The sequence below is a fragment of the Anomaloglossus baeobatrachus genome, chromosome 3, assembly GCF_048569485.1.
Source record: "Anomaloglossus baeobatrachus isolate aAnoBae1 chromosome 3, aAnoBae1.hap1, whole genome shotgun sequence".
Taxonomy (NCBI): Eukaryota; Metazoa; Chordata; class Amphibia; order Anura; family Aromobatidae; genus Anomaloglossus; species Anomaloglossus baeobatrachus.
Window position 1 is genome coordinate 282973495 of NC_134355.1, and position 26072 is coordinate 282999566.

Here is a 26072-nt window from a genome sequence, read left to right on the forward strand (position 1 = left end):
AGCCACACTGAATAAAGAGAGGAAGATACAGCACTCTGCATGTAGAGGTGCCTGGATATGGTCCAAATCCTTATGCACTATCAAAAAAATCCATCACTATGTCATATGTGCTTTAATTCAACACTGTGTAGATAATTGGTGATGTTTCGGTCAAAGATTAGACCTTCATCAGAATCACACTTTAAGAATACAAGAAAGAAAAATATATATTATATAAACATGTGAAAATATATACAGTACAGACCAAAAGTTTGGACACACCTTCTCCTCTCTAGAACAACTATTAAGAGGAGACTTTGTGCAGCAGGCCTTCATGGTAAAATAGCTGCTAGGAAACCACTGCTAAGGACAGGCAACAAGCAGAAGAGACTTGTTTGGGCTAAAGAACACAAGGAATGGACATTACACCAGTGGAAATCTGTGCTTTGGTTTGATGAGTCCAAATTTGAGATCTTTGGATCCAACCACCGTGTCTTTGTAGAAAAGGTGAACGGATGGACTCTACATGCCTGGTTCCCACCGTGAAGCATGGAGGAGGAGGTGTGATGTTGTGAGGGTGCTTTGCTGGTGACACTGTTGGGGATTTATTCAAAATTGAAGGCATACTTAACCAGCATGGCTACCACAGCATCTTACAGCGGCATGCTATTCCATCCGGTTTGCGTTTAGTTGGACCATTATTTATTTTTCAACAGGACAATGACCCCAAACACACCTCCAGGCTGTGTAAGGGCTATTTGACTAAGAAGGAGAGTGATGGGGTGCTACACCAGATGACCTGGCTTCCACAGTCACCAGACCTGAACCCAATCGAGATGGTTTGGGGTGAACTGGACCGCAGAGTGAAGGCAAAAGGGCCAACAAGTGTTAAGCATCTCTGGGAACTCCTTCAAGACTGTTGGAAAACCATTTCCAGTGACTACCTCTTGAAGCTCCTCAAGAGAATGTCAAGAGTGTGCAAAGCAGTAATCAAAGCAAAAGGTGGCTGCTTTGTAGAACCTAGAATATAAGACATATTTTCAGTTGTTTCACACTTTTTTAAGTATTTCATTCCACATGTTTTAATTCATAGTTTTGATGCCTTCAATGTTAATCTACAATTTTTAGAGTCATGAACATAAAGAAAACTCTTTGAATGAGGAGGTGTGTCCAAACTTTTTTGCTTATGTAGAGATATATTTATATATCTGGGAAGCCAGTAAACATGATAATATATATATAAAAAAAATAAAAAATATATATTAAAGGCATATATAAAAACTATAGAAAAAAATAGAATAAAATAAGGTACAGCATTATAGGTAACAAATTATCAACACGAGCCAAAGGTGAAGGCAGTGAGGAGGGAAATATAGAGAATAATGTAAATATTAAGAGACACATATTATATGAAAATGAAAAAAGAACTATAGCAAATGGGAAACATTTGTAAAATGAGATACAACATTATAAATGAAAGCTTGTTGGTATGAGTGCAAGGCAGTAAGGAAGAAGATATAGAGACTGATGTAAAGGGGGAAATGTTAGGCAGAACAAAAGGAAAAATGAGTAAAAATGGAAGGAAAAAGAGAAAAATATGAACCAATATGAGTAAAAGGAGGATAAATTGTATAGTATATGCCCCTTATTGATCAATTCACCTGGTCTAGAGTTGTTGCGATAGTGACTAGAGAGAGAATGGGAAATATGGTTAGTAAAATTATTTATGAAAAATTATAAACAAGTTCACATGAAGCTGCCAACATCAAACTCTCTAAGACTTTGGGCTCCAGAGTCTGGAGTGTGAAGATCCAATACGCCTCATGTCTTGTGAGTTGAGGAGTTCTATTCTGGCCTCTCCTATGTTGAGGAAGCTGTTCCAGTGCCTGGAGTCATAGCTGAGACAGCATGTGGCCCATCTTATGGAAGAAGAAGACTAAGGCGCTCACATCGTATTGTAGACTTGTGTTGGAAGGTTTGATCACAAATCGGTTGTGTTGTTTCTCCCACATATAGTATTCCACAAGATCACTTAATGACAAATACCACAAATATGCTATCACACGTATAGAATCCCTTAATAGGGAAATCCTGCCTGTTTGCGGGTGATGGACCCTATCACCTTTGATAATGTCGTTGCACTGTAAGCAATTGAGGCAAGGAAATGTAACCTTCCGGGGTGTACTGAGCTAGGCTTGACTGGACTGCACAGACTTAGTGCCCAGGTCAGCCCTAATTAACATATTGCTACGGTTAGGGGCCTGGCGGAAACATGGAAGGAATGAATTGTGAAATTCCAACACCCCTGGATAGCCTCAGCTTAAAATACAGTGGAACCTTGGTTAACGAGAACAATCCGTTCTGGGAGTGTGCTTGTTAACCAAGTTACTCGTTCATTAAAGCAAGATTTCCCATAGGAAATCATTGCAATGCAGACAATTCGTTCCACAACTTGTTAAATGTCCTATCCTGGTCCCCTATTATGCCATTCCACACACGCACAAACACCTACAAACACGCACAAGCACACACAAACACACAAAAGCACGCACGCAGACGCACATATTATGCTCACCTTACCTTCCGTTCCATCGCCGGTCTCCTGGGACTTGCTGTTCGCTAGTACGGGCTGTGTATCTGGTAACCATCGCGACGAGGGAGGAACTTCCGCACCCAGAGCTCTGATGTCAAAGGCAGGAGCTGTTTGCCTCTGATTGGTCATCGTGCTGCCTTTGAGTAGCGTCTGACAGCCGAAGTTCCTGCATCGTCGGGATGCTTGTGGATACACATCCTGGAGCGGCGAACTACAGGACCCAGGAGGACGGCGATGGAACGTAAGGTACACATATTATGCTCACCTTACCTTCTGTTCCATCGCCGGCCTCCTGGGTCTTGTAGTTCGCCGCGAGGATTCCTCCCTCGTCGTGATGTACCGGCGAACTACAAGAACCATGAGGCCGGCGGTGGAACGGAAGGTAAGGTGAGCATAATACTGTATGTGTGTGCATGCGTGTTTGTTTGTGTGTGTTTTGTGCGTGCTTGTGTGCGTTTGTGTGGACTGCAAGAGCGGGTCAGAGCGCGGTGGATGTACGGAACCGGAAGTGTGTGCGGTGAGTATTTTGCTCGTACAGCAAAGCTTTCTCATAAACAGAGTTACAAATTTACAGAAAGCTTTGCGAAATTCTCATTAACTGGGTTACTCTTTAAGCGAGGTTCCACTGTATGTCACACACTGTGCACTGTTAGGATTCACAAGTCTGCAGTCACATAGAGTAACGCATAGTGACGGCAGACTTGAGCCTCCAGCCCTAACAACCCTTTTTAAATTGAACTGTATATGTGCTGTCAAATTGCACGGGTGCCATATAAAATGAATTCTAGCCACTAAAATTGACCAAATATATAGCTAATCAATGTTATTTGCATCACTTAGATTATAATAAATAAAAATAATCACAATTGTGTCCCACCATGTCTTGTGATTTGGAACGACAGACAAGCAGATATGTCCATGAAGTTCAGTTACCGGTGAATCATTATCATTATATAAACTGAATTTCAAATGACTTCCCAAAATATGGCTAAATTGCAGTCCATGTCTTAAGAGCATTGTCAGACATACCCAAATCCAAGTCTTTACCATGCTGTAGGGGAAAAAATTGCTTCATAAACCAGTACTTTCAGCTTTTGACCATTGCAGGTCAAAAAGTGTACCGTATATTCTTTTTTTCTTTTGCACAGATTAATGATAACTGTGTCTAAATAGTGTGTAAAAGCAGGTACAGCGCTGACAGTGACCTACTGATTCTTGAATAACTTTTAGGCTTTGTGCCCATGGGACTCTGTACCCGCAGATTTTGCCGCGGAAAACCTGGGCATTTATCTGGATTTTCTAGATAAATCCGCAGGTTACAGCATGTACAGACACTCCCCATGTTATCCTATGGAACATGGGGAGGGCTGTGTCCATGCTGCGGTATGTGCTGCTGTGGAATATGCTGCGGATGTCCCACAGCCGCACGTAACTGCATGTCAATTATTCATGCGGAAATACCTGCGGATGTCCCGCCTTCACACTCTGGAGATAGGGCTGGGACTTCCGCAGGTAAGACGCACGAATGTCCGCAGGTTTACCGCAGATATTTCGCTGAAATTCCGGGGATCAGCTGTGGGGAAACCTGCGGACATACTGTAGATATATCCGCGGGTACAGAGTCCCGTGGGCACATAGCCTTAAGCTGTGCGCTCTCACCACTGCAGCTACAGACTAAACTATTCCGCAAGGTGCCGATTACAGTAGTTTTTGGTGGGAATCTGAGCAATCACCTTCCAGATTATACAGCCATTGGCCACCATGCAGGCTGTGAATTTGTAGGACTTTTTAGATTGTGTTTTACTTTGTGTTTTCTGGATCTCTTTCAGGACTTATTTGAACCACAGACTGCTCTGCTGAGATATGTCCTAGAGCAGCCCTACTCCCGAGATATGGTGTGCAACATGTTAGGTCTGAACAAGCAGGTATTGCCATGTTACTTTCACTATCGGTATTGCTATATCCCCTACATTTTTTTTTATTTTTTTTTTGCTATAGCAGACTGAACAAAACAGTTGTGATAGTAGTCCCTTTTATATTTCTTTTAGTATGTTATGGCTACTTTGGGAAAACTCTTCTTTAGTCCTTCCTGCCTGGGGGTTTCATAGTCCAGTAGATATTGGAAAAATGACTTTTTGTTTTGCATTGCTTTCCCCTTCCTATAAGGCCAGTCTCAAGAGAGCCCTCTGCCAGCCCTTACTACACCATGTAATCCTCTACAAATCCTTTCCCAAAGTGGTTTTAAAATGTCGCTATGGTTTAACACCAAGCAAATAGTTGCTCCACTTTCCAGATGCCACTGGTGGGTATATTCTGACTCAGGGAATCTTGAGGCTGGCCTCATAGTCACTGTTTTGTCTTTTCTTTTTTTCTTCCTTTATTTTTGTTCTGTCTTGTCCTGCCCATCCTCCAATGCTCTAGACCTTGAACATTGCTCAGGTATGTTCACAACCTTTTTCTTGTATTGTGACTAACAGTACTGCTGGCTGCTTGGTAGCCGCTGACTCCTTTTAGAAAACATACATTCCCGGTCAGGGCTTGAAATTGGCAAAGCTGCAACATACCAATTTCATACATCCAATGAGACATCCGTTTGCAATCATCATTTCAGTGCTTCTGCAATCCAGAAACCTTCATTTCCACCTTCTCTTCATGTCAATCATGTAATGGGTTATGCAATGGCTTGGTGTGTGATGTGTGTGTGTGTGTATGCATTTACAAATTTAGATGCAGGGCTGCGCAAAGGTTAAGAAAAGGTTTGTTGCTTTGTTGTTTATTTTTTGGGGGGGTGGGGTTGTACATGTATACTGCATTATTTGGATTTACGTCTAAGAATCAGTACCTTTTTATTCTTTCATTATATGTTGTCCCACCATCCGCTGTTTTATTGTGCTGCTGTCCCTAGTGTTTTGGGACTTTCCTTTTGCTGGAATACACTAGATAGATGATACAAAAAGACAGCATTCGTGTATCACTGCAACGCTTTGTGAAGTTTATTCAAGTTGCGCTGACTTCCCACTTGCTTTGACCAAGATGGATTTAGGCTGTTTTTGACACTGGATAGGAAGATCAGGAGGCAGTGGGAGGAAGAGTAATGACGCCTAAATGGAGAAAGAAGCAGATTTTCTATTTAAGATATTTTACATTTCTTATATTCACTTCAACTACTAATTTATGCAAAGTTTGTTGGTAGGACAGTGACCATTTAAAGCGCACCAATTGCCAGGATTTTTCTATATAAACTAAAGCCAGTGCTATACTGGTACTATCATGCTGATTCACGAACATACCTTTTAATTGTCAGATTGGATGTATAGTTTCTGAAATACAGGGAAATAAATTTACAGATATGCACTGCTTTTTGATTGGCAGCAGCTGCCGAATAGCTAATATATGTGGGGTTTTGATAGCTATTCCCGCCCCTGTCTGCTGCCTGGCCTCTGTAGATGCTAGACTGTAGACTGCATTTCTAACACGCCCCTATCACGTGACAGACATGACATAATAATAATAATAATAATAATCTTTATTTCTAAAGCGCCAACATATTCCGCAGCGCTTTACAATTCAGGAAGCTCATATACATATCATATACATAAAGATATACAAACAAGTAAGAATTATAGAAGATACAATATTTAAAGGGAAAAAAGGCAACCCTGCTCGTGAAAGCTTACAATCTACAATGAGATGGGGGGAGGGGCAAGGTACAAATGCTTATTTAGGCTAGGTTCGCACACTGCGTCTTTTTGACGCTGCGTTTTTGTGCGTTTTTGGCCGCTAAAAACACACCTGCGTTGAAAAAACGCATCAAAAAACGCATGCGTTTTTGCCGCGATTTGGTGCGTTTTTGGCTGCGTTTTGCTGCGTTTTTGATCTCTGCGTTTTTCAAATGCTTTGCATGGGCGGAAAACGCAGAAAAACGCAGGAAAGAACTGACATGTCCATTTTTTTTTAACTCAAAAACGCAGGTAAAAAAAACAGATGTGTGCGGACAGCAAAAAACTCATAGACTTTGCTGGGGAAGCAAAGTCCTGCAGTTTTAAGGCCAAAAACGCACCCGAAAAACGCGCAAAAACGCTGCGAAAAATGCACTGTGTGCGCACAGCCTTACAATGACAATCCAGCCATCTCAAGGAAATGAGGGATAGATAATGGCTTCCTGGACCAATAGGCCAGAGCCTTGAGATGCATTTGGGTGCCAGGGAGTTTGACGTGGGGTTATGTTTTGAGAAGTTGTAGAGGGATTAGGTGAAATTAGTTTGGCTAGGGAGTGTGATAGGCCGCCCTAAAAAGATGCGTTTTTAGGGAGCATCTGAAGCAGGGTAAGTTGGGATTTGTCCTAACTTCTTGGGGTAGAGCGTTCCAGAGGTTTGGTGAGGCTTGGATGACGTATACCTGGACGGAGCCCATACAGTCTAACATCTACAGAGGCCAGGCAGCAGACAGAGGCAGGAGTAGATGGCAAAACCCCACCTACATATTAGCTCTTCGGCAGCTGCTGTCAATCAAAAAGTTGTACATTTCTGTCACTGTACTTGCCTGTATTTCAAAACCTATACATCCAATCTGACAACTAAAGGTATGTATAGCATCAGCACGATAGTGTCAGTATAGCACTGGCTTTAGTTTATATAGGAAAATCCTGGTGATTGGTGCACTCTAAGCTTGAGAATAGTTGTCTCAGCTAAATACTGCATGACCTATATAAACTTCACAATAACATACAGTGCATTATTCCCCAAGAGTGACACCAGAACACACATTTCTTTGATTCTTTATGCTCTGACGCATAAGCAAAGGTTCCAGTGTCCTAACCCTGGGATCAGTAGGGCACGTGGCTGAATTTAAGGAATTGTTTCATCACCCATTTACAGTGACTAAAAATTACAAGTGTAAAAGGAACCAATCACCAGGATTTTCCTATATAACCTAAAGCCAGTGCTATACTGGCACTATCAGGCTGATTCTCTACATACCTGTAGTGGTCAGCTGGGATGTTTAGCTTTTGAAATCTAAGAAAGTAAAGTTTATAAAATCATCAATTCTTGAGTGACAGCAGCTGAGGATCAGATAATATTTGGGGGGTGGGTATGCATAGTTATACCCTCCCTCTGTCAGAATTAGCATAAGCATTATACAATCAACCTAGCAGGACCTGTAGTGAGGTCATACCCATGTGACTAGAAGGGCGAGGTCTCAGCCAACAAAGTTGATACCAGAAAGCATCAGTTTTCTGTTGGTTGAGGCCCCGCCCCTTCTGGTCACATGGTTATGACCTCCCCACAAATCCTGCTAGGTCGATTGTATAATGCTTATACTAATTCTAACAGAGGGAGAGGGATAACTATGCATAACCACCCCCTAGATATTATCTGATCCTCAGCTGCTGTCACATAAGAAGCTGCCGATTTTATAAACTTTACTTTCTTGGATTTCAAAACCTAAACATCCGAGCTGACCACTAATGGTATGTAGAGAATCAGCCTCATCGTGCCATTATAGTACTGGCTTTAGGTTATATACAAAACTCCTGGTGAATGGTTCCCTTCAATTTTTGACCTTCATTTAGTGTTACCTGAGGGTTGGCCATGTTTACAAGAAAGGGTTTCAGCTCAAGCAATCGCTCAATCATTAAATAAGTGTTGCCCCACCGAGTGGCTTGATCGAAAATTGCCCCTTTTCCAGCACGTCTCTTCAAGACGGAATCAATTTAGGGGTTTTGGCAGCAATAACTAATTTCCTACTTTGCCAATCAGAGTTCCAGCATGTGCCTCTTGTAGACTCTCTTATTGCCAGCTGCAGCGTGTGCACAACACAGCGCATGTGATAAATAGGCGAGAGTTGTGAAGCAGCTTCAACAAGATCATCGAATTCTAAAGAATCATTTTGCTGTTTATTGAAAGTTTAGACTTGCTTTAAGAAGTACTTGTCTTAATCCTACTTTCCTGTTCACTCCAGAGAATCTAGCAGTTCGGAGATGATTGCAGGTGTTCTTTGTTTTTACCCTTATCTGTAGAGAAGGAGCTTCATTACTTATGTCATGTAGCTGAAGTGCAGCACAGATTTAGCTCAACTAAAAGCCTAGATTCTTGGATGAGGAATAGAACAGACATATTTATAGGATATTTCATATCTTTCCCAAATTCTTATGAAAAAAATATTCATCACATACTGCATTGAAACACTATACCCAATTTATTATATATTTTAGGAGTCAGTCTATGTTATAACGACTCTGATTCTGACTCCACAGCCCTGGTTTAACCATTGCTGGTGCCCCAATAATCAAACCCCCATGAATGAAAACCTACATGACCAATTTAATTAATGAAGTAAAAGCCATGATTTGAGGATCCATTTGTAATGTTATATGTTATCCTAATTTTTCTATACTTCTCCCTTGTGTGTGCCAGTTGTATACTGCTGTATCACAAATAATATTAGAATTTCCTCATTCTTTGTTCCTGGGATTTGCAATATATCTTTTTTCAATTTTTATACATGTATATCAAATCTAATGAGGGCCTGTCTTTTCATCCACTTCAGCACTTCAGTTTCTGGACAGAATGCAAGCTTTAATGAGCCAAATTAAAGCGGACCTATTTGAGCATGTTAAACAGGCTACATCATGGAATACTGGCTACAGAGCTGAGTAAAATGTAGCTTTTATTTATTTTTTTTTAAATTTCTCATCTCTGTTGCAGAGCTATTGGCTTGTAAAGTTTAGATTCTTATTAATAAGGGCATGTGGACATTGCTAAATGATTTGTCTGTCTGTTGGAATATGTACTTTTTTCCCTGTATGATGGTAACCAATCATAAGTAGAAGGCATAACCGCCAAAGCCAAGCGTAACCGCCAAAGCCAAGCGACACTACTGTTATCCTTCTCCTGGACCTGTCCTCTGCTTTCGACACAGTGGACCATTCCCTTCTGCTACTGATTCTCTCATCTCTGGGCAACACAGACTTGGCTCTATCTTGGATTTCCTCATGCCGAACTTTCAGCATCTCCCACTCTCACACCACTTCCTCATCTCGCCCCCAATCTGTTGGTGTCCCCCAAGGTTCAGTTCTTGGACCCCTGCTGTTCTCCATCTACACCTTCATTCTAGAGCAGCTCATTGAGTCCCATGGTTATAACTATCATCTGTGCGCTGACGATCTACAGTTCTACCTCTCTGGACCTGACATCACCTCCTTACTAACCAGAATCCCACAATGTTTGTCTATATTTCATCCTTTTTCGCTGCTCGATTTCTAAAACTTAGCATGGACAAAACAGAATTTATTATCCTTCCTCCTCCTCATTCAACCCGCTCCCAACAGACCTATCCATCAAAGCTGATGGCTGCTCACTCCCCCCAGTCCTGCATGCTCGTTGCCTGGTGGTAATTCTCGACTCTGCTCTCTCCTTCAAGCCATTTATCCAAGCCAGCTTCACCTCCTGTAAACTACAATTCAAAAATATTTCCCGGATTCGTACACTCCTTAACCATGAACCATCAAATACACTAGTGCATGCCCTTATTATCTCCTGCCTGGATTACTGCAACCCCCTGCACTGTGGCCTCCCTGCGAACACTCTCGCACCCCTACAATGTATTCTAAACTATGCTGCCTGACTAATCCACTTGTCCCCCTGCTATTCCCCTACCTCTCCTCTCTGCCAATCCCTTCACTGGCTTCCCGTTGCCCAATGACTCCAGTTCAAAACCTTAACCATGACATACAAATCCGTTCACAACTTGTCTCCTCCATATATCTGTGACCTAGTCTCCCGGTACTTACCTGCGCGTAACCTCTGATCCTCACAAGATCTCCTGTCTATTCAGCTCTTATCTCCTTCTACCATCGCAAACAAGATTTCTCCCGTGCCTCCCCCATACTCTGGAACTCTCTGCCTCAACATATCGGTCTCTCACATACGTTGGAAACCTTCAAAAGGAACCTGAAGAACCACCTCTTCCGACAAGCCTACAACCTGCAGTAACCGTCAGTCCACTATAGTGCCGCTCGATCATCTCTACCCTCACCTACTGTACCCACCCTTTGTAATCTGTGAGCCCTCGCGGGCAGGGTCCTCTCTCCTGTGTCAGTCAGTTCTTTGTATAGATCATGATTATTGTACTTGTTCCTGTTAGCTATACCCCTTCTTCATATGTAAAGTGCCATGGAATTAATGGCGCTATAATAATGTGGGGAAAAAACATGCCATAGAATATTTCGAACAGGCTTTTCTCTGTGAGACATGTATGGACACACAGCCCCACTCTCTTCACAAGCTGTGTAGAGTATAGCAGAACTGGTGTCTCATTACAAACACCTGCAACATGTCTCACCTGCCAGCAGTTTGTTTTGGGGAAGGGGAAATACAGCACAACTGATGGTGCCCTGACATATAAGCTTCGAGGGGTATTTGAAATAACTGCTAGATCTGCTGTACTGCCCCTTCCCTTAAGGCCGGTTTCACACATCCGGCTTTTCGCCGGTTTACCGGATCCGGCGCTCTCCCGTACAGACAATACAGTACAGTGACAGCGCTGTAACTTCCGGGTCACATGCGCCGGTCACATGACAGCATGTGACCGGCGCTTGTTGCGCTGTCACTGTACTGTAGTCACTGTATGGGAGAGCGCTGGATCCGGTAAACCGGCGAAAAGCCGGATGTGTGAAACCGGCCTAAGCTGTCTGTCAAGAGATGAAAGCGCTAGAGGTGTGTATAATGACACACCGTTCTGCTTTACTCTATGCATTAGATGCAGAGCTCTAAGTAGAGAGCACGGCTCTGTGTTATTACTTGATTTGCACAGAAATAGTTTGAACATTTTCTGGGGTTATTTATTTATTTTTTTTTTTCCCATACATAATGCCTCTTACGTATGATTGGACAATATAATGCAGGGGAAAAGATGTACGCCCTAAGATTTGGCATAAATTAGAATCTAAACATTACATCTTTGCAATAGCTGTGCAATGATGTGTCCAGTTTAACATGCTCAAATTGATGACATGTCCTCTTTAAAAGTATGAGAAGGAAACCCTGGTGCTAATTTTTCACATGGGTAATCAGGCCATTACTGAGGTCCGTAGTACAGATGCTGAAAATGTGCCCACATTATGGCCGTCGGACTGAGGCCTAACTAATTTTGCTGCCAGGCTTAGATGTTTCACTTTCTCTTTTACATTCTCTTGTGCTCATGTCAAACAGTATTATTTAGAGTTAGTGATCTAGAATTCATTATTTACTTGGCCATCACAGTGATGGCCAAGTCCATAGTATTTGGTGAGGTACCCATGGCGTGCGAGAACCATCAACTGTATTCTGATGTTATCATCGGTCCGTCTGCTTGTATGCATTTAGCAAACAGTTCATGCTCATCACTTTTTTTTGTTTTTCCGCTATGTTCCACTATGGGATGTATATTTTGAATTCTTGCTAAATTTAGAGATTTATGGAGACACCATTAGTACAATCTGATCTACAGTCCGTATTTCTGATGTACCACAAATCAAACTTAGAAATGTGTCCTGAAGAGCACCAGTTTCCATTTTGGGTTTTCGTGAGAAAACCTGTTCTGGATGCGCAGGACTAGTTAATTTCAAGCCCTGTACTCTAGTTCTTGCATGCTAGTTAACATTGAATTTCTAGTGTTGTGTTGTGAATTTTTGTTCGTCTTGGATGATACTTTTTCCTTTGTTTTGTCGTCCAAGGTGTCACAAGCAGTCTCCAGTATTCTTCTAATCAGAAATGATTAACCAATTCTCCTTGACAAGTCCTTCACTAATCGTGTTAACATGTTGCTTTGCAACTTTTTATGCTTTACCGACATGGATTGTGTTACCGTTTTGTTGCTTGGCGTGTTTTTAGGAATATAAACTGCAGCTGGACATGTATTCAATGGCATTTAAAGGGGATGGGTTTTTCAGAACATTATTGTTTAAATCCGGTTTTGTGTTGAATTTATTTTTTAACGTTTAAAGAAACCTGTCAGGTCCCAAATGCGTTCTGACCTACAAGCAGGGTGATGTGTGGCCTAGAAACCCCTTCCTACCCATCCCTGTGTTGTAATATTGTGTAATATGAATGTATATAAAAAAAAGTTTTATTACTTACATGTTCCCTCTGTAAATTATCAGGCTCTAGTGCCCAGGGCATCGCGTCGCCCTGTGGGCGTTTGCATGCTTTCCATGGTATCACGCAACTTTGAGCGTAATACCATGGATTTACGTGTTCGATATCACCGTCAGCTCCTTGAGATCCTGCACTTGCGCATTTTCCATTCCCGCAGCGTTGTTATGTGGGTGCTTGCTTGCCGGCTTCAGACACGCTCTGTGCATGGTTAAAACCACAGGAGTCTTCTGAGTATGTGCAGTGCGCGTCTGAAGCCGACAAGCAAGCACCTGGATAACAAGGCTGCGGGAATGGTAAGTGCGCACGCGCGGGATCTCCAGAAGCTGAAGGTGACGTCGCTCATGTAAATCCATGGTATCACGCCCACAGGGGCGTGATACCACGGAAACCATGCAAATACCCAGATGGTGATGCGACGCCAAGAGGACTAGAGCCTCAGATCATTTACATAGGGAACATGTAAGTAATAAAACTTTTTTCCATACATTCATATTACACAATATTCTAGGCGACACATCACCCTGCTTGTAGGTCAGAACGCACATGGCACTTGACAAGATCCCTTTAAGAAATCTTATAATTTTCATACTGGCCACTGGAGATTCTTAGACTCTTAACATCCTGATGTTTGAGGAAATTCACATGTATATCAACAGTAATAGACAGACTCATAGTCAATTTTTCTTTGTGCTCGTGATCTAATGAGCATGTGCCAAGATCATTGTGAAGGGATGAAGGCAAGGTATAGGGTATAGAGGTGTTACCTGTCATTGTAATCCTGTCTCTGATGATAAGGAACCTACTGAAAACTTCCTGAATGGACAAGAAATAGGAGTCCAAAAAACTTTTTTATTTCAAAGATATGAAAACAAAATGTAAAACCTTGCCAAAATAAAAAAAATACATTGCAACACAAAAACCTGATTAAAACAATAGGTAATTTTGCAATGACTTTATTATTTTTTAATATTATTTTTTCCAATTGAGCTGTGTGTGAGGGCTTCTTGTTTTGCATGTTAGACAGTAGATAGAAAATATTTAAGTTTGAGAGTCCTCAGTGGGTGACACCTTGTTAGTAACTAACTGAACAGAGAGCTTAATTAAGCTTTATTACCATCTTTTCGGGTAGCCATATTTTTTTTTTATTTATTTCTAATGGGGTAAATGGCAGTGTGAATTGAATTTTTATATCTAAGTTTTTAAAGTGTTTCCTTTTTAAATAAAAAAAAAAAAAATCTTTTTTTCAGTCTTTTCTAAGGAAGTTGATTGTGGTTATCAGCGAATGGCGCTTAGTTCCAGCTGCTATTGTTAGAAACAGACGCAGTCTGGGTAAGGGCTGGTTCACACTAAGCGACAACGAGGTCGCTGTTACGTCACCATTTTCTGTGACGTAACAGCGACCTTGTAAGTCGCTGTTATGATCGCTGCTTAGCTGTCAAACACAGCAGCCGAAGCAGCAATCATAACCGCGAGAGCAGGGAGCCGCGCACACTGCTTAGCACTGGCTCCTTGCTCTCCTAGCTACAGTAGACATCGGGTTAATTAACCCGATGTGTACTGCAGCTACATGTGCAGAGAGCAGGGAGCCGCGCACTCTGCTTAGCGCTGGCTCCTTGCTCTCCTAGCTACAGTACACATCGGGTTAATTAACCCGATGTGTACTGCAGCTACATGTGCAGAGAGCCGGAGCCGGCAGCACAGGCAGCGTGAGAGCTGCGGAGGCTGGTAACTAAGGTAAATATCGGGTAACCACCTTGGTTACCCGATGTTTACCCTGGTTACAGCTTACCGCAGCTGCCAGATGCCGGCTCCTGCTCCCTGCTCGCTTCATTTCGTCGCTCTCTCGCTGTCACACACAGCGATCTGTGTGTCACAGCGGGAGAGCGCCTTTGAAGAAAACGAACCAGGGCTGTGTGTAACGAGCAGCGATCTCGCAGCAGGGGCCAGATCGCTGCTCAGTGTCACACTCAGCGAGATCGCTAATGAGGTCACTGTTGCGTCACCAAAACCGTGCCGTAGCAGCGATTTCGGTAGCGATCTCGCTATGTGTGAAGCACCCCTAATGAAGGCTGCATACTGTGTGTAGAGCGGGTTCAGCTCCTAAGCCCACTCCACAGACGCAGACCCTGGCGTGGATGTATATTTACATTCTTTTGTGAAAAGTGGTTAATGACACTCATTCCCCACTGCTAGCATAGGCATAGCCTTTTGGCGTGATGGCTGTGAGAACGCTGCAACATTTCTATTATCCCTTTACATGCCATGAGCAATGGTGACCACATTATATAAGCATTGGCTCCCCACAGTGCGATTGTAGGGATTTGATGCTTGCTATGGCAACTGGAGGCATCCAGATCTGCAATAGATCAAAGCTTAAAGGTAATCTGTCACCAGGTTTTTGCTCTGAGAGCAGCATAATGTAGAGACAAAGACCCTGATTCCAGTGATATGTCACTTACTGAGCTGTTTGCTGTCATCTCTGCTGCAGATCTAGCAGTTATTCAGAGCTCATGAATATGCTGGACTACCTGGCAGCACACCAAGTAGTCCTCTAATGATAATCTCCTGCTGATCAGTGATTTTATAAAAAAATATGCTAAACAGCCCAGTAAGTGACACATCGCTGGACACAGGGTCTCTGGACTTACGTTATGCTGTTCTCAGATTAGATGGCAAAAGCCTGGTGACAGATTCTCTATATAGATCATCCAGAAGTACAAGCTATTAGGCTGCTAGCTTGTTTGTATAACACTAACTTACTGTACAATACACTGCACTACATGAGGAGTGCAGTGTATTATCTATGCAATCAAATTATCATATATCCAAGCCCCATTGTGCGCCAAAAATTATACTGGGATCCAGAAATTAAACCTCAGGGATTTATTGGAAGACGGGAACATTTTTATTTTTAAGCCTTTTAAAGTGTGTAATACTAACATTTTATTACTTGGCTTGTATCAGCCATATTTACACTGACTTTCACATAATTGATCCTGATATTGATGAATGAAATGGTGTGGGCTTATAAGAGCTTTATATAAAGTGTATACTCTGCCTTGAACATATAGAACTACATCCAAAAGTTCTTGAGATGTATGTTCCTGGTATCACCTTGCACTGTATAGATCCCTTTAGAAATTTTTAGAAGACCATATTGTTTTTGTAAACCATTTTTTGCAGACAACGTATTTTACCCAACTGATGATGGAAACTATTTCGCTCACGTTCAAAGGCTGTTTTCTTACCAAGCAAGTGCTCTCTTTGGGGACTTTTTAATATATCATTTACATTAGAAGTTTTTGGAGGCTGAGATCTGTAAGTAGTTACCAGCTTCTGTCATTAATCTTGGCAGATACTTCCTAGAGTACAATAAGGCCTAAGCGACAAGGCGAGAAAATCGGTGCGAGTGGAGTGCGATAAAACATCACATTCCCCTCAGACCAATACATGAGCCATTATTTTCTCAGCCCTAATCGGACCGAGAAAACAATCGCAGCATGCTGCAACTGTAAGCCGAGACTCTTTTCTCTCGCACCCGTTCAAGTGAATGGGGCGAGAGAAAAATCGCACTGCACTCGCGGTACACCGGTGTACCGTGCGTGCAGAGCGAGAGTCGCAATAGCCGGCTACGGAGGAGAGAGGGAGAAAAATCCCTCCCTCCCCTCCTCAGTGCCAGCCCGCTCCTCCTGAGAGCCGGCCCGCCCCCCGCAGCTGTGGTCCGCTCGCAGGGTCGGACCTCGGATGCAGGCACACTCGCATGACACTTGGCTTCTGCTGTGCTGCCAGCACGAGCCTAGTCTCATGCGAGCATCGCAGTAGTGCCCCGTGTGGCCCCAGCCTAAGGAAGAGTGAATAGACTGGGGCTACCCTGCAGTGTTAGGCACGTCTCGGACAATTTATGAGGTTGCTCAACTGTTTGCAGCCAAGTCACAAGCAAGTCTCAGTTGTAGGTGACTTACATTGGCCTATGATGGTGACAGGCACATACGACTTGGGACCTGTGGCCAGATATTAAGCAAATTAGAATTTTTGGGACTGTTCCATTGTGACCACAGCATTGTGATCTTTGTGGCTTGATCAGACTCCCTGTATGAGCTGCCATTGGCTTCATAGCCACAGACTGGGATATGATTTCCCTATTTACAAGGTGAGCCGGTCCTCCGATTGACTCTTCCTGACCTCGAGACTACATGTTACTCTTTGTCACGGCATGTCTTGCCAAATTGTCCTTAGTCTTGCATCTTTCTAATTGTTTCTCTGCTGACAAAGAGCATGTAAGGGTGATTTTTGATTTGTACATATTTTAACTTGGTAGCCATTTTCCTTATCCCTTTTTTATGGCAAAAAAAGTCCCTGTCCTATTTACCTACAGTATATCTTTACAGATGACAAATCTCCTGAAGTGGACAATTCATGTACTTAGAAATGTCACAACCTTTCAATCATCTATGGACTCCTGTTGACCCTGTGTATATATTTTTCTCCAAAAATATATACGTGTGATTTTGCCTGCAGAAAGGGACACTTCAATTCTTTGTTTAGTCTTCTGCTTCTTTCCATCTTCTCTATGTAAGAAACCAAATGGAAGCTGCGCGCCGGTGACAGGAGCACTGTAAATGGCACTGTTTTATACCGTATCCATCATCTGCAATTGCTAAGATTCCTCTATAAATGAGTAGTAAACCTTGTCTAATCCTGCTTGATGGTTAGTTTCGATTGGGTTACCTTTTCTTGTTTCTGATCTTATAATTCTACAATAAATGTTGTTCTTCTGTCACGTGGATCCAGCTTTCATTCGCTTTCCTACGGTCTTCCATTCCATGCTTTTTGGCCTGGTTTGGCCATCGTTATTTTGTGCTAATAAATCCATTTTGGAGCATAAGACTTTTGGAATACTGATTTCTACTTTTCAGCACAAGCAGCGATGTCCTGTGCTGGAGGACCAGCTGGTTGATCTGGTGGTCTATGCCATGGAGCGATCTGAGACGGAGGATAAGTTTGATGATGGAGGAACCAGCCAGTTGTTGTGGCAGCATCTTTCCAGCCAGCTGATTTTCTTTGTGCTTTTTCAGTTTGCAAGTTTTCCACACATGGTCTTATCTCTCCACCAAAAGGTATTGAACGGTACTCAACAATTGCATGTTTCCCATATAGGTTAATGACTTTGAAGATTCACTGTTGGCTGATATCACAGCAGAACGCTCCTCAACTATTCTGTATGTATGTATAGAATGTTCTTATCACAGGCATGATTATCACTGGTTCTGCTACTGAGAAAAATGGCAATATACCTGTATATCAGATGAATTGCTGTCAGTCATACATAGACAATCTGGGTCAAAAGGTGCAATGTCCTTTATGTTCAAATAGGAAAAGTTCTTTAGTGATTACATTAAAGGTGTTTTATGGTTCTGGAAAACTCTTGTTACCCCAGTACACTCTGTTTTTAAAGAAACAAGTTAGACTTTACTCACCATTCCCGGGTCCAGCACTGAGTCTTCTCCACTGCTCCTGATGTCTGTTGTGGTGTCAGTTCTGCAAACCACATTAACGCTTCAGCCTATAACTGAGCTCATCGGCGACAGAAGTTTGACAGAGCCACTAAGCTCATGGCTTGGCTGAATGGCTGTCAATGCAACGTCAGTGCTGCATTCAATAACAGATACCAGGAGCTCACTGCTAGACTTGAGGAGGGAGAGTAAAAAAACAGCGAAGTGGTGTTTATTTTTTTAAATGAAACAGCGGGGACAGCAGTATTCCAAAACTATGTCAAATGTTGCCATCTGCCTTATTTGTTTGGATCTTCATTTATTGTTTATTTTTTTAAGTAATATAGTCCTTTAAATAACCTATTGATGACTGCCAACACTCCTTATTAATTACCAAGGTCATTGAGACACCTTATGCTAAGGACCTTTTAAAAAGTCCAGATATGGGCTCTGCTATTTAGTGTTTAACACTAGAAGTCCCAGAGAGGGGTCATTTAACATTTCTACCTTTGGAACCCCGAGACGGGTCGAATGACCTGAAAGATTTTAGCTAACATCCTATAATCACTGTCTTTTGTTCTGTAATTAAGGCCATTACTGTTGCACCACAGGAGATTGTTGTTTTCCATTGAGTTTAGCCATTTAGTTTCTAGTTAGTTCTATTCAGTTTATTGTATTTCATTTGACCGTCTTTTGGGACTTCAGGGGGATCTCGAAATTTCTGGGACTTCTAGTGTTAAGGCCGGTGTCACACTTGCGAGTGTCTCGCGTGCTTCTCGCGGTGCACCACCCATCAGACTCTCACTCTTCTCACAGGAGTGGGTCGGTTGCATGCACCTCTATGCAGCTGAGACGCTCCTGTCTGGAGAGTGTATGGCCGTGCCAGGTGATGCACCGCGAGATACACGTGAGGCACTTGCAAGTGTGACACTGGCGTTATTGTTATGGTTTTTACAAAGGGGAGTGGTGCGCACAAGGCAGCCTAAAGATAAGCCCCAGAGAATACTGTGAGCTGCACCCCCTTGGTAAAGACCATAAAATGCTTATAGATCTGGAACCGTATAGCAGATTAATGGGGGAAAAAAACCTGAATTCTCAGGGGAGCATAAGGAATAAGAGTCAGAACTCCACTGGTGACAGGTCCTCTTTTAATGGTTGCTATAAAATGATATAATGGCATTCATTAAGTGCTAAAGGGGTTGTACGGGGAAAATAAGTCATTACTTATCCACAGGATAGGTCATAACTTGTTGATTGGTGGTATTCTTACCATTTGGGATCTGCATCGCTCAACAAAATGAATGGATCTCCATTTTGTAACTGTTATAAAAAAAAAATCCTGTTTTGTCCCAGTGGTCGGATTTCCATCTATCCTGTGAATAAGTGATGACTTGTTTTCATCAGACAACTCCTCTAAGGGTAATATTAGTTGGTCACATGCATTCTGAAGCTGATCAGTAACACATTTGTTACAGCTTGCAGGTCGAGGCCTCATTAAAGGCAGGGATCACCTCATGTGGGTCCTTCTTCAGTTCATCTCTGGAAGTATACAGAAGAACGCTCTAGCTGACTTTTTACCAGTTATGAAGCTCTTTGACCTCTTGTACCCGGAAAAGGAGGTGTGTATTTGCTTCAGCCACAGGAAGGTTTTGGTGTTATCTTGTTATTTGTCAGTATTACTTTTATTAAGCCTTTGACATCTTAAAAGCTTTTTAATATGAAATAAAAAATAATCTAAAAATATAGGTTTGATTGTGAGTGAAGTTGCAACCCTGCATATTCTCTCAGTCCTGCTCATACACTCCATCAAGGTACCAGAACTGTCCCGTGTTTAATGACTTTTACTCTGTTTTTTTTCAGTATATGTATAACAGATTTTGTTTTCTTTTAGTGCATCCCTGTGCCAGATATCACCAAGCCTCAGTCCACACACTCCTTTGCAATGACTTGTATTTGGATCCACCTCAACAGGAAAGCTCAAAATGACAACTCCAAGCTGCAGATTCCCATTCCTCACTCACTAAAGTTACATCACGAGTATGTAAAATAACCCTACTGGTGTACACACTCTTATAACTGCTTATTGAGTATTATCTCGGTTCTCCACATCTGCTATAGTGACGTTCTTAACAGAGGAAAAATGACAAGTAGTGTAGAAGTCCATTTTACAGAATTAAGGAGCTTTGTGTTTTTTCCTTAGGCTAGTTTCACACATCTGGCTTTTCGACGGATTCGGCGCATTCCAGTACAGTGTATACAGTAAAATGGCAGCGCTACAAGCCTGGTCACATGCTGTCATGTGACCCGGAAGTTGCCGCGCTGCCATTGCACTGTATACACTGTACTGGAGTCCGCCGAAGTCCGGCAGTCCGGCGAAAAGCCGGATGTGTGAAACTAGCCTTAGCTATTTTAGATTTCATTTTTGAAATTTTGTAGACTGCATCTGTGTAGTTATTTTACTTTCTTCACATTTATATATTTCCCCCTGTGTGCCAAACATTGCAAATTCTGGTGATGCCAGTACCCCCACTGTTAATAAAACACCGGACCTCCGTCCCCAATCCTTCCTTGCCAACTTCTCAGCATAGAGGGAGACTTGATTGAAGATGCAGTCGTGTGTTTTGCCGCTCCATAATGCTTTCTAGCTCTCTATACGTCCCATAGAGTTGTAGGTATTGCACATGCTTGAGCACCATTCACAGCAAATTTCCCTCACAGAAAATATGTAAATTGGAAGCGACGTGTGTCATCCCCTATTTCTGGCTATTGGTGATGTGGTTGGAGGGGTAGCACTATTTGGGTGCCAAATTGATTTGTGTAAGCAGCCACTTACCTTATTTGTAGAATATTTAGTCTGATACAAATTGGTTTACTAAATTCATTAAAGGGGTTGTGCGGTCCAAATCCATAACTCTTCAGTCACACTGTAAGGAATTGCTGGTGTGTCAGAGGGCAGTCACGTGGCAGCGAGGTATGCAATACGCATATTCACGACCAGAATCCAACAACAGGGTCACGGCCTCGCATCATACACTTGTATCGAGCGATGACTCTCCTCTCTAGTCGGGTTTTGGCCAGGAGTATGCATGGTGGTTAGACGTGGCCACATGTCCACCGCTCTCACACTCCGGCAAATCCTCGCAACGCACATAGTGACTGAAGATTTTTAGATTTAGACTGGACAACCCCTTTAATATTGCTTTCATACTATACAAGTTGCATTGATTGAAAAGGACCCATATACTAGAGCTTGTGTAACAGCATTTTTTTTTTTTTTACTTTGTTTTTAATATGTAAGGTTCTTGCAACAAAGTTTACGGAATAAGAGCTTACAAATGACCGACTACAAGATAGCCTTACTGTGCAATGCGTATTCCACCAACTCCGAGTGCTTCACGTTACCCATGGGAGTGCTTGTGGAAACAATTTATGGGAATGGAAACGTTAAGATACCACTACCAGGAACAAATTGCACAGCGTCCGGATCAACTACTCCATTGCCAATGAACCTCTTAGATTCACTCACTGTTCATGCAAAAATGAGGTACGAGTCTTAAAGAGACCCTCTTGAATTGCATTTTCCAGAATCTGTCCTTATCGCCATGGAACTATTGTAAATTGTTTGCTTTACTTATCTCATACCACATCAACGGTGTGGTGATTTGTCAGCTGCTCAAACACAAAAGTAAATTGTGAATGCTGCTGTATTGCTGTTACCAGATTTACTTTTTTTGCAGCAGTTTTTCTACACTAATAACGTGTAGTGTTGGCAGGAAAAATGCTGCATAATGTAACGCTTCAGCACCAGGGAGCGCAGGTACACTAGAATGGTGTAGAGTTCCTAGGTGTAGTGAGGAGAATGTAACGCTCACCACCAGGGAGCGCAGGTACACTAGAATGGTGTAGAGTTCCTAGGTGTAGTGAGGAGAATGTAACGCTCACCACCAGGGGGCGCAGGTACACTGGAATGGTGTAGCGTTCCTAGGTGTAGTGAGGAGAATGTAACGCTCACCACCAGGGAGCGCAGGTACACTAGAATGGTGTAGAGTTCCTAGGTGTAGTGAGGAGAATGTAACGCTCACCACCAGGGGGCGCAGGTACACTGGAATGGTGTAGCGTTCCTAGGTGTAGTGAGGAGAATGTAACGCTCACCACCAGGGGGCGCAGGTACACTGGAATGGTGTAGCGTTCCTAGGTGTAGTGAGGAGAATGTAACGCTCACCACCAGGGGGCGCAGGTACACTTGAATGGTGTAGCGTTCCTAGGTGTAGTGAGGAGAATGTAACACTCACCACCAGGGGGCGCAGGTACACTGGAATGGTGTAGCGTTCCTAGGTGTAGTGAGGAGAATGTAACGCTCACCACCAGGGGGCGCAGGTACACTTGAATGGTGTAGCGTTCCTAGGTGTAGTGAGGAGAATGTAACGCTCACCACCAGGGAGCGCAGGTACACTAGAATGGTGTAGAGTTCCTAGGTGTAGTGAGGAGAATGTAACGCTCACCACCAGGGGGCGCAGGTACAGGGTCACAAAACAGGGAGTACAGACAATATGGGAGGGACGGAGGTCAGGGAATGGAACGCAAGATAACGGGACAAGATCAGAACAGCTTACGAAAACCAGAAGCTTACACTGTAGAGCAAAAACTATTACTGATGGAGTTCCGGGTGAAACAGCTCCAAGGTAAGGCAGAGCGATCACCCGGAGTGAGGCTTGACCGAAGAGTCATGTGATGACTCCTGTGCTAGACATGAACTACTTTCACTTTCCACGGAGGCCAGGGAAGCAGAAAGTGCACGTATCTTCTGTTTACAGCTGTGTAGCTGTGATCAGCAGATGGTGCAGAGGGATCGGATTGCTGATCGCAATAGTCCCCTAGGGGGACTAGTAAAATAAAAAAAATAAAAAAAAAAAGGTTTAAAGGGAACCTGTCATCTCTGCCGTCCGTTATTCTGCCCCCTGGTCCTGTATGCTGCCCCCATCGTCCCTTTGTCATGTGATAGGGGCGTGTTCGAAATACTATCACATGACAAAGGGACGTCATCCCTGGAAGCAGCCCATACAGTCTAGCATCTACACTGAGCTCAGTGTGAATGCTGGAGAGGTTTGCGCGCTCAAGAGATTATGGCCGGGTACTTGCTGATAACAGTCACAGTCCCGTCCATAATCACTTGCCTGCGCACACGTCACCAGCGGTCACACTGCTCAGTCCTGTGAGACTGGCACTGGGCATGCGCGGGGATGGCTGGAGCAGTGGGCGGTGCATCAGATATGGAAAGGAGCGATGGGGGCGGCATACAGGACCAGGGGGCAGAATAACGGACGGCAGAGAGCCCGCCCCCGTGACGGATTTACAGAAGCTGCATACAAAAAGGTAGAACTTTATAAAGGCTTTATTTTGGTCTCACATGGGGCACAATAATAACAGGGACCTTCCTAGAATGCAGCCCAGGAGCTGCAGAGGGGGAATCTTTTAGCTTTTGGGCGAAATTTCTGATGACAGGTTCCCTTTAAAAAATTTAAAAAAACCATAAGTTCAAATCACCCCCCTTTCGCCCCATTGAAAATTAAAGGGTTAAAAAAATAAAAAATATACACACATTTGGTATCGCCGCGTTCAGAAACGCCCGATCTATCAAAATATAAAATCAATTAATCTGATGAATGGCGTAGCAGCAAAAAATTCCAAACGCCAAAATGCCTTTTTTTTGTCGCCACAACTTTTGCGCAAAATGCAATAACAGGCGATCAAAACGTAGCATCTGCGCAAAAATGGTACCGTTAAACGTCAGCTCGAGTCGCAAAAAATAAGCAGTCACTGAGCCATAGATCCCGAAAAATGAGAACGCTACGGGTCACGGAATATGGCGTAAAACGTGCGCCACTTTTTTCAGACAAACTTCCGAATTTTTTTTAACCCCTTATATAAAAGTAAACCTATACATGTTTGGTGTCTACAAACTCGCACTGACCTGAGGCATCTCACCCATACATCAGTTGTACCATACAGTGAACACAGTGAATAAAATATCTCAAAAACAATAGTGCTATCGCACTTTTTTTGCAATTTTTCTGCATTTGGAATTTTTTTGCCATTTTTCCAGTACACTATATGATAAAACCTATGGTTTCATTGAAAAGTACAGCTCGTTCCGCAAACAATGAGCCCTCACATGACCATATTGACTGAAAAATAAAAAAGTTACATCTCTTAGAAAAAGAATGGCGAAAAAAAAAAACGGAAAGCGAAAAATCGGCCGGTCGTGAAGGGGTTAAAGTTAGAAGTTACGTCACAAGCAGTCAGAACAAGTCTGAGAGCCAGAATGAGGTCAGAACACGACTCTAGTAGACTTGTATTGTTTTGTGACCTCTTATTCGCTACATAGAGCACTGACAGGTAAGAAACCTCCGGAGATCGACTGTAAAGATGCTGGAAACAAATGAAGACATCAGCGGTGAAATAGAAAAAAAAAATTTCCTTTTGAATTTTTTTTTGTTTAGGGTTTTGGTTTTTTTTTTAACTTTTTTTCTTTTTTTTTCTCTTTGCAGTTTAATACACAGCATTGCTACTAGAGTCATCAAACTAGCTCATACAAAATCCAGCCCTGCGCTGGCCCCCGCGCTTGTGGAAACCTACAGTCGCTTATTGGTATATATGGAAATAGAATCGCTTGGCATCAAAGGATTCATCAGTAAGAAAGCACAATATATAGAAAATAGTGAAAACTGATTACAGCAACCAGAGTATTGTAGTATGAATTAGTACTAATATACAGCTCCATGATGTGTAGTGGCAGGAACTGAACTGGCCCAGTAAGGACAGAGGAGAGCATTGTTACAAATGAATTGCTACAATGGGCCCCTTTTTGTATTCTGAATCAATCTGTTTAAAATGAATGGCCCATATCCATATATGTTGTGGTGCATTATGACCGTTTTAGCCAGCACTTTACACTCCTGCACACCCATGTGAGTTTTGTGCCAAAGCAGAGATCTGAACCAATCAGTGTATGAAAAATGCAACTGTTCAGAATTTTTTTAAATTAGGGAATGTGCAGAGTATTTACATGCTACTTGTGTCTGTGTCTGTATGCGTTTATCTCCAGAAAGGAATGGACCAATAATCTACAGGATCCAGATTCCTTACATTTTTGGGTTATGGAATTAGAAAGTGACCTGATTTGGTCACAGTGATTAGAAACAGCCTATCTTTTCACCCCTATAGTTTAAACATCGCTACAGATTTTTTGTATTACTGAGCCATAGCCAGAAGTGGACCCAGCAGGAGAATTGGACGGTAGTGAAAAAGCAGTGAAGGAACTGGGTGCAGGATCCCTCACGGACGACGGCCGTTTCGTGTTAAACACGCTTCCACGGGTCCAATGATTGGACCCATGGAATCATGTTTAACGTGAGTCGGCCGCCGTCCGTGAGGGATCCTGCACCCAGTTCCTTCACTGCCTTTTTAATATGCACAGTTTCATTTAATAAAAAAAGAACGTTTTTTTTACCGGAGATTCTGTGTGCCGCTCAACTTTTTTTTTCTACATGGTTCCTTACTGTATAAACTAACATACATGTACCGCTCAGTGAGCACATATCCTTTCACATTGGTAACAGTAGTGGTAATATGACAGCAATATATGGGCAGAAATTTCACAATTCCAGGCCGTGATTGGTAGGGTGAGCGGAGGGGTGATATTCTGAAGTAAAGTTCCTGTATTCCTCGCTAAAGGCCGCTTTACATGCTACGACATCGCTTTAGCGATGTCGTTGGGGGGCACGGAATTTGTGACGCACATCCGGCCGCGTTAGCGATGTCGTTGCGTGTGACACCTATGAGCGATTTTGAATCGTTGTAAAAACGTTCAAA

The 26072-nt window shown here is 42.8% G+C and overlaps 1 protein-coding gene across 2 annotated transcripts in view; it reads left to right on the forward strand.

The window, feature by feature from the left end:
- The window catches only part of MED23 (mediator complex subunit 23), a 226605-nt gene that overhangs the window by 89097 nt on the left and 111436 nt on the right, over positions 1-26072 (forward strand). Inside the window, exons 10-16 of one of the 2 annotated variants that reach the window (XM_075339880.1) lie at positions 4402-4497; positions 4994-5011; positions 17625-17825; positions 19676-19819; positions 20092-20237; positions 21499-21744; positions 24749-24891. In XM_075339880.1, the coding sequence (XP_075195995.1) occupies positions 4402-4497; positions 4994-5011; positions 17625-17825; positions 19676-19819; positions 20092-20237; positions 21499-21744; positions 24749-24891 (994 nt within the window). The remainder of the gene's footprint in view (positions 1-4401; positions 4498-4993; positions 5012-17624; positions 17826-19675; positions 19820-20091; positions 20238-21498; positions 21745-24748; positions 24892-26072) is intronic. The other variant, XM_075339881.1, reaches the window with a different exon arrangement.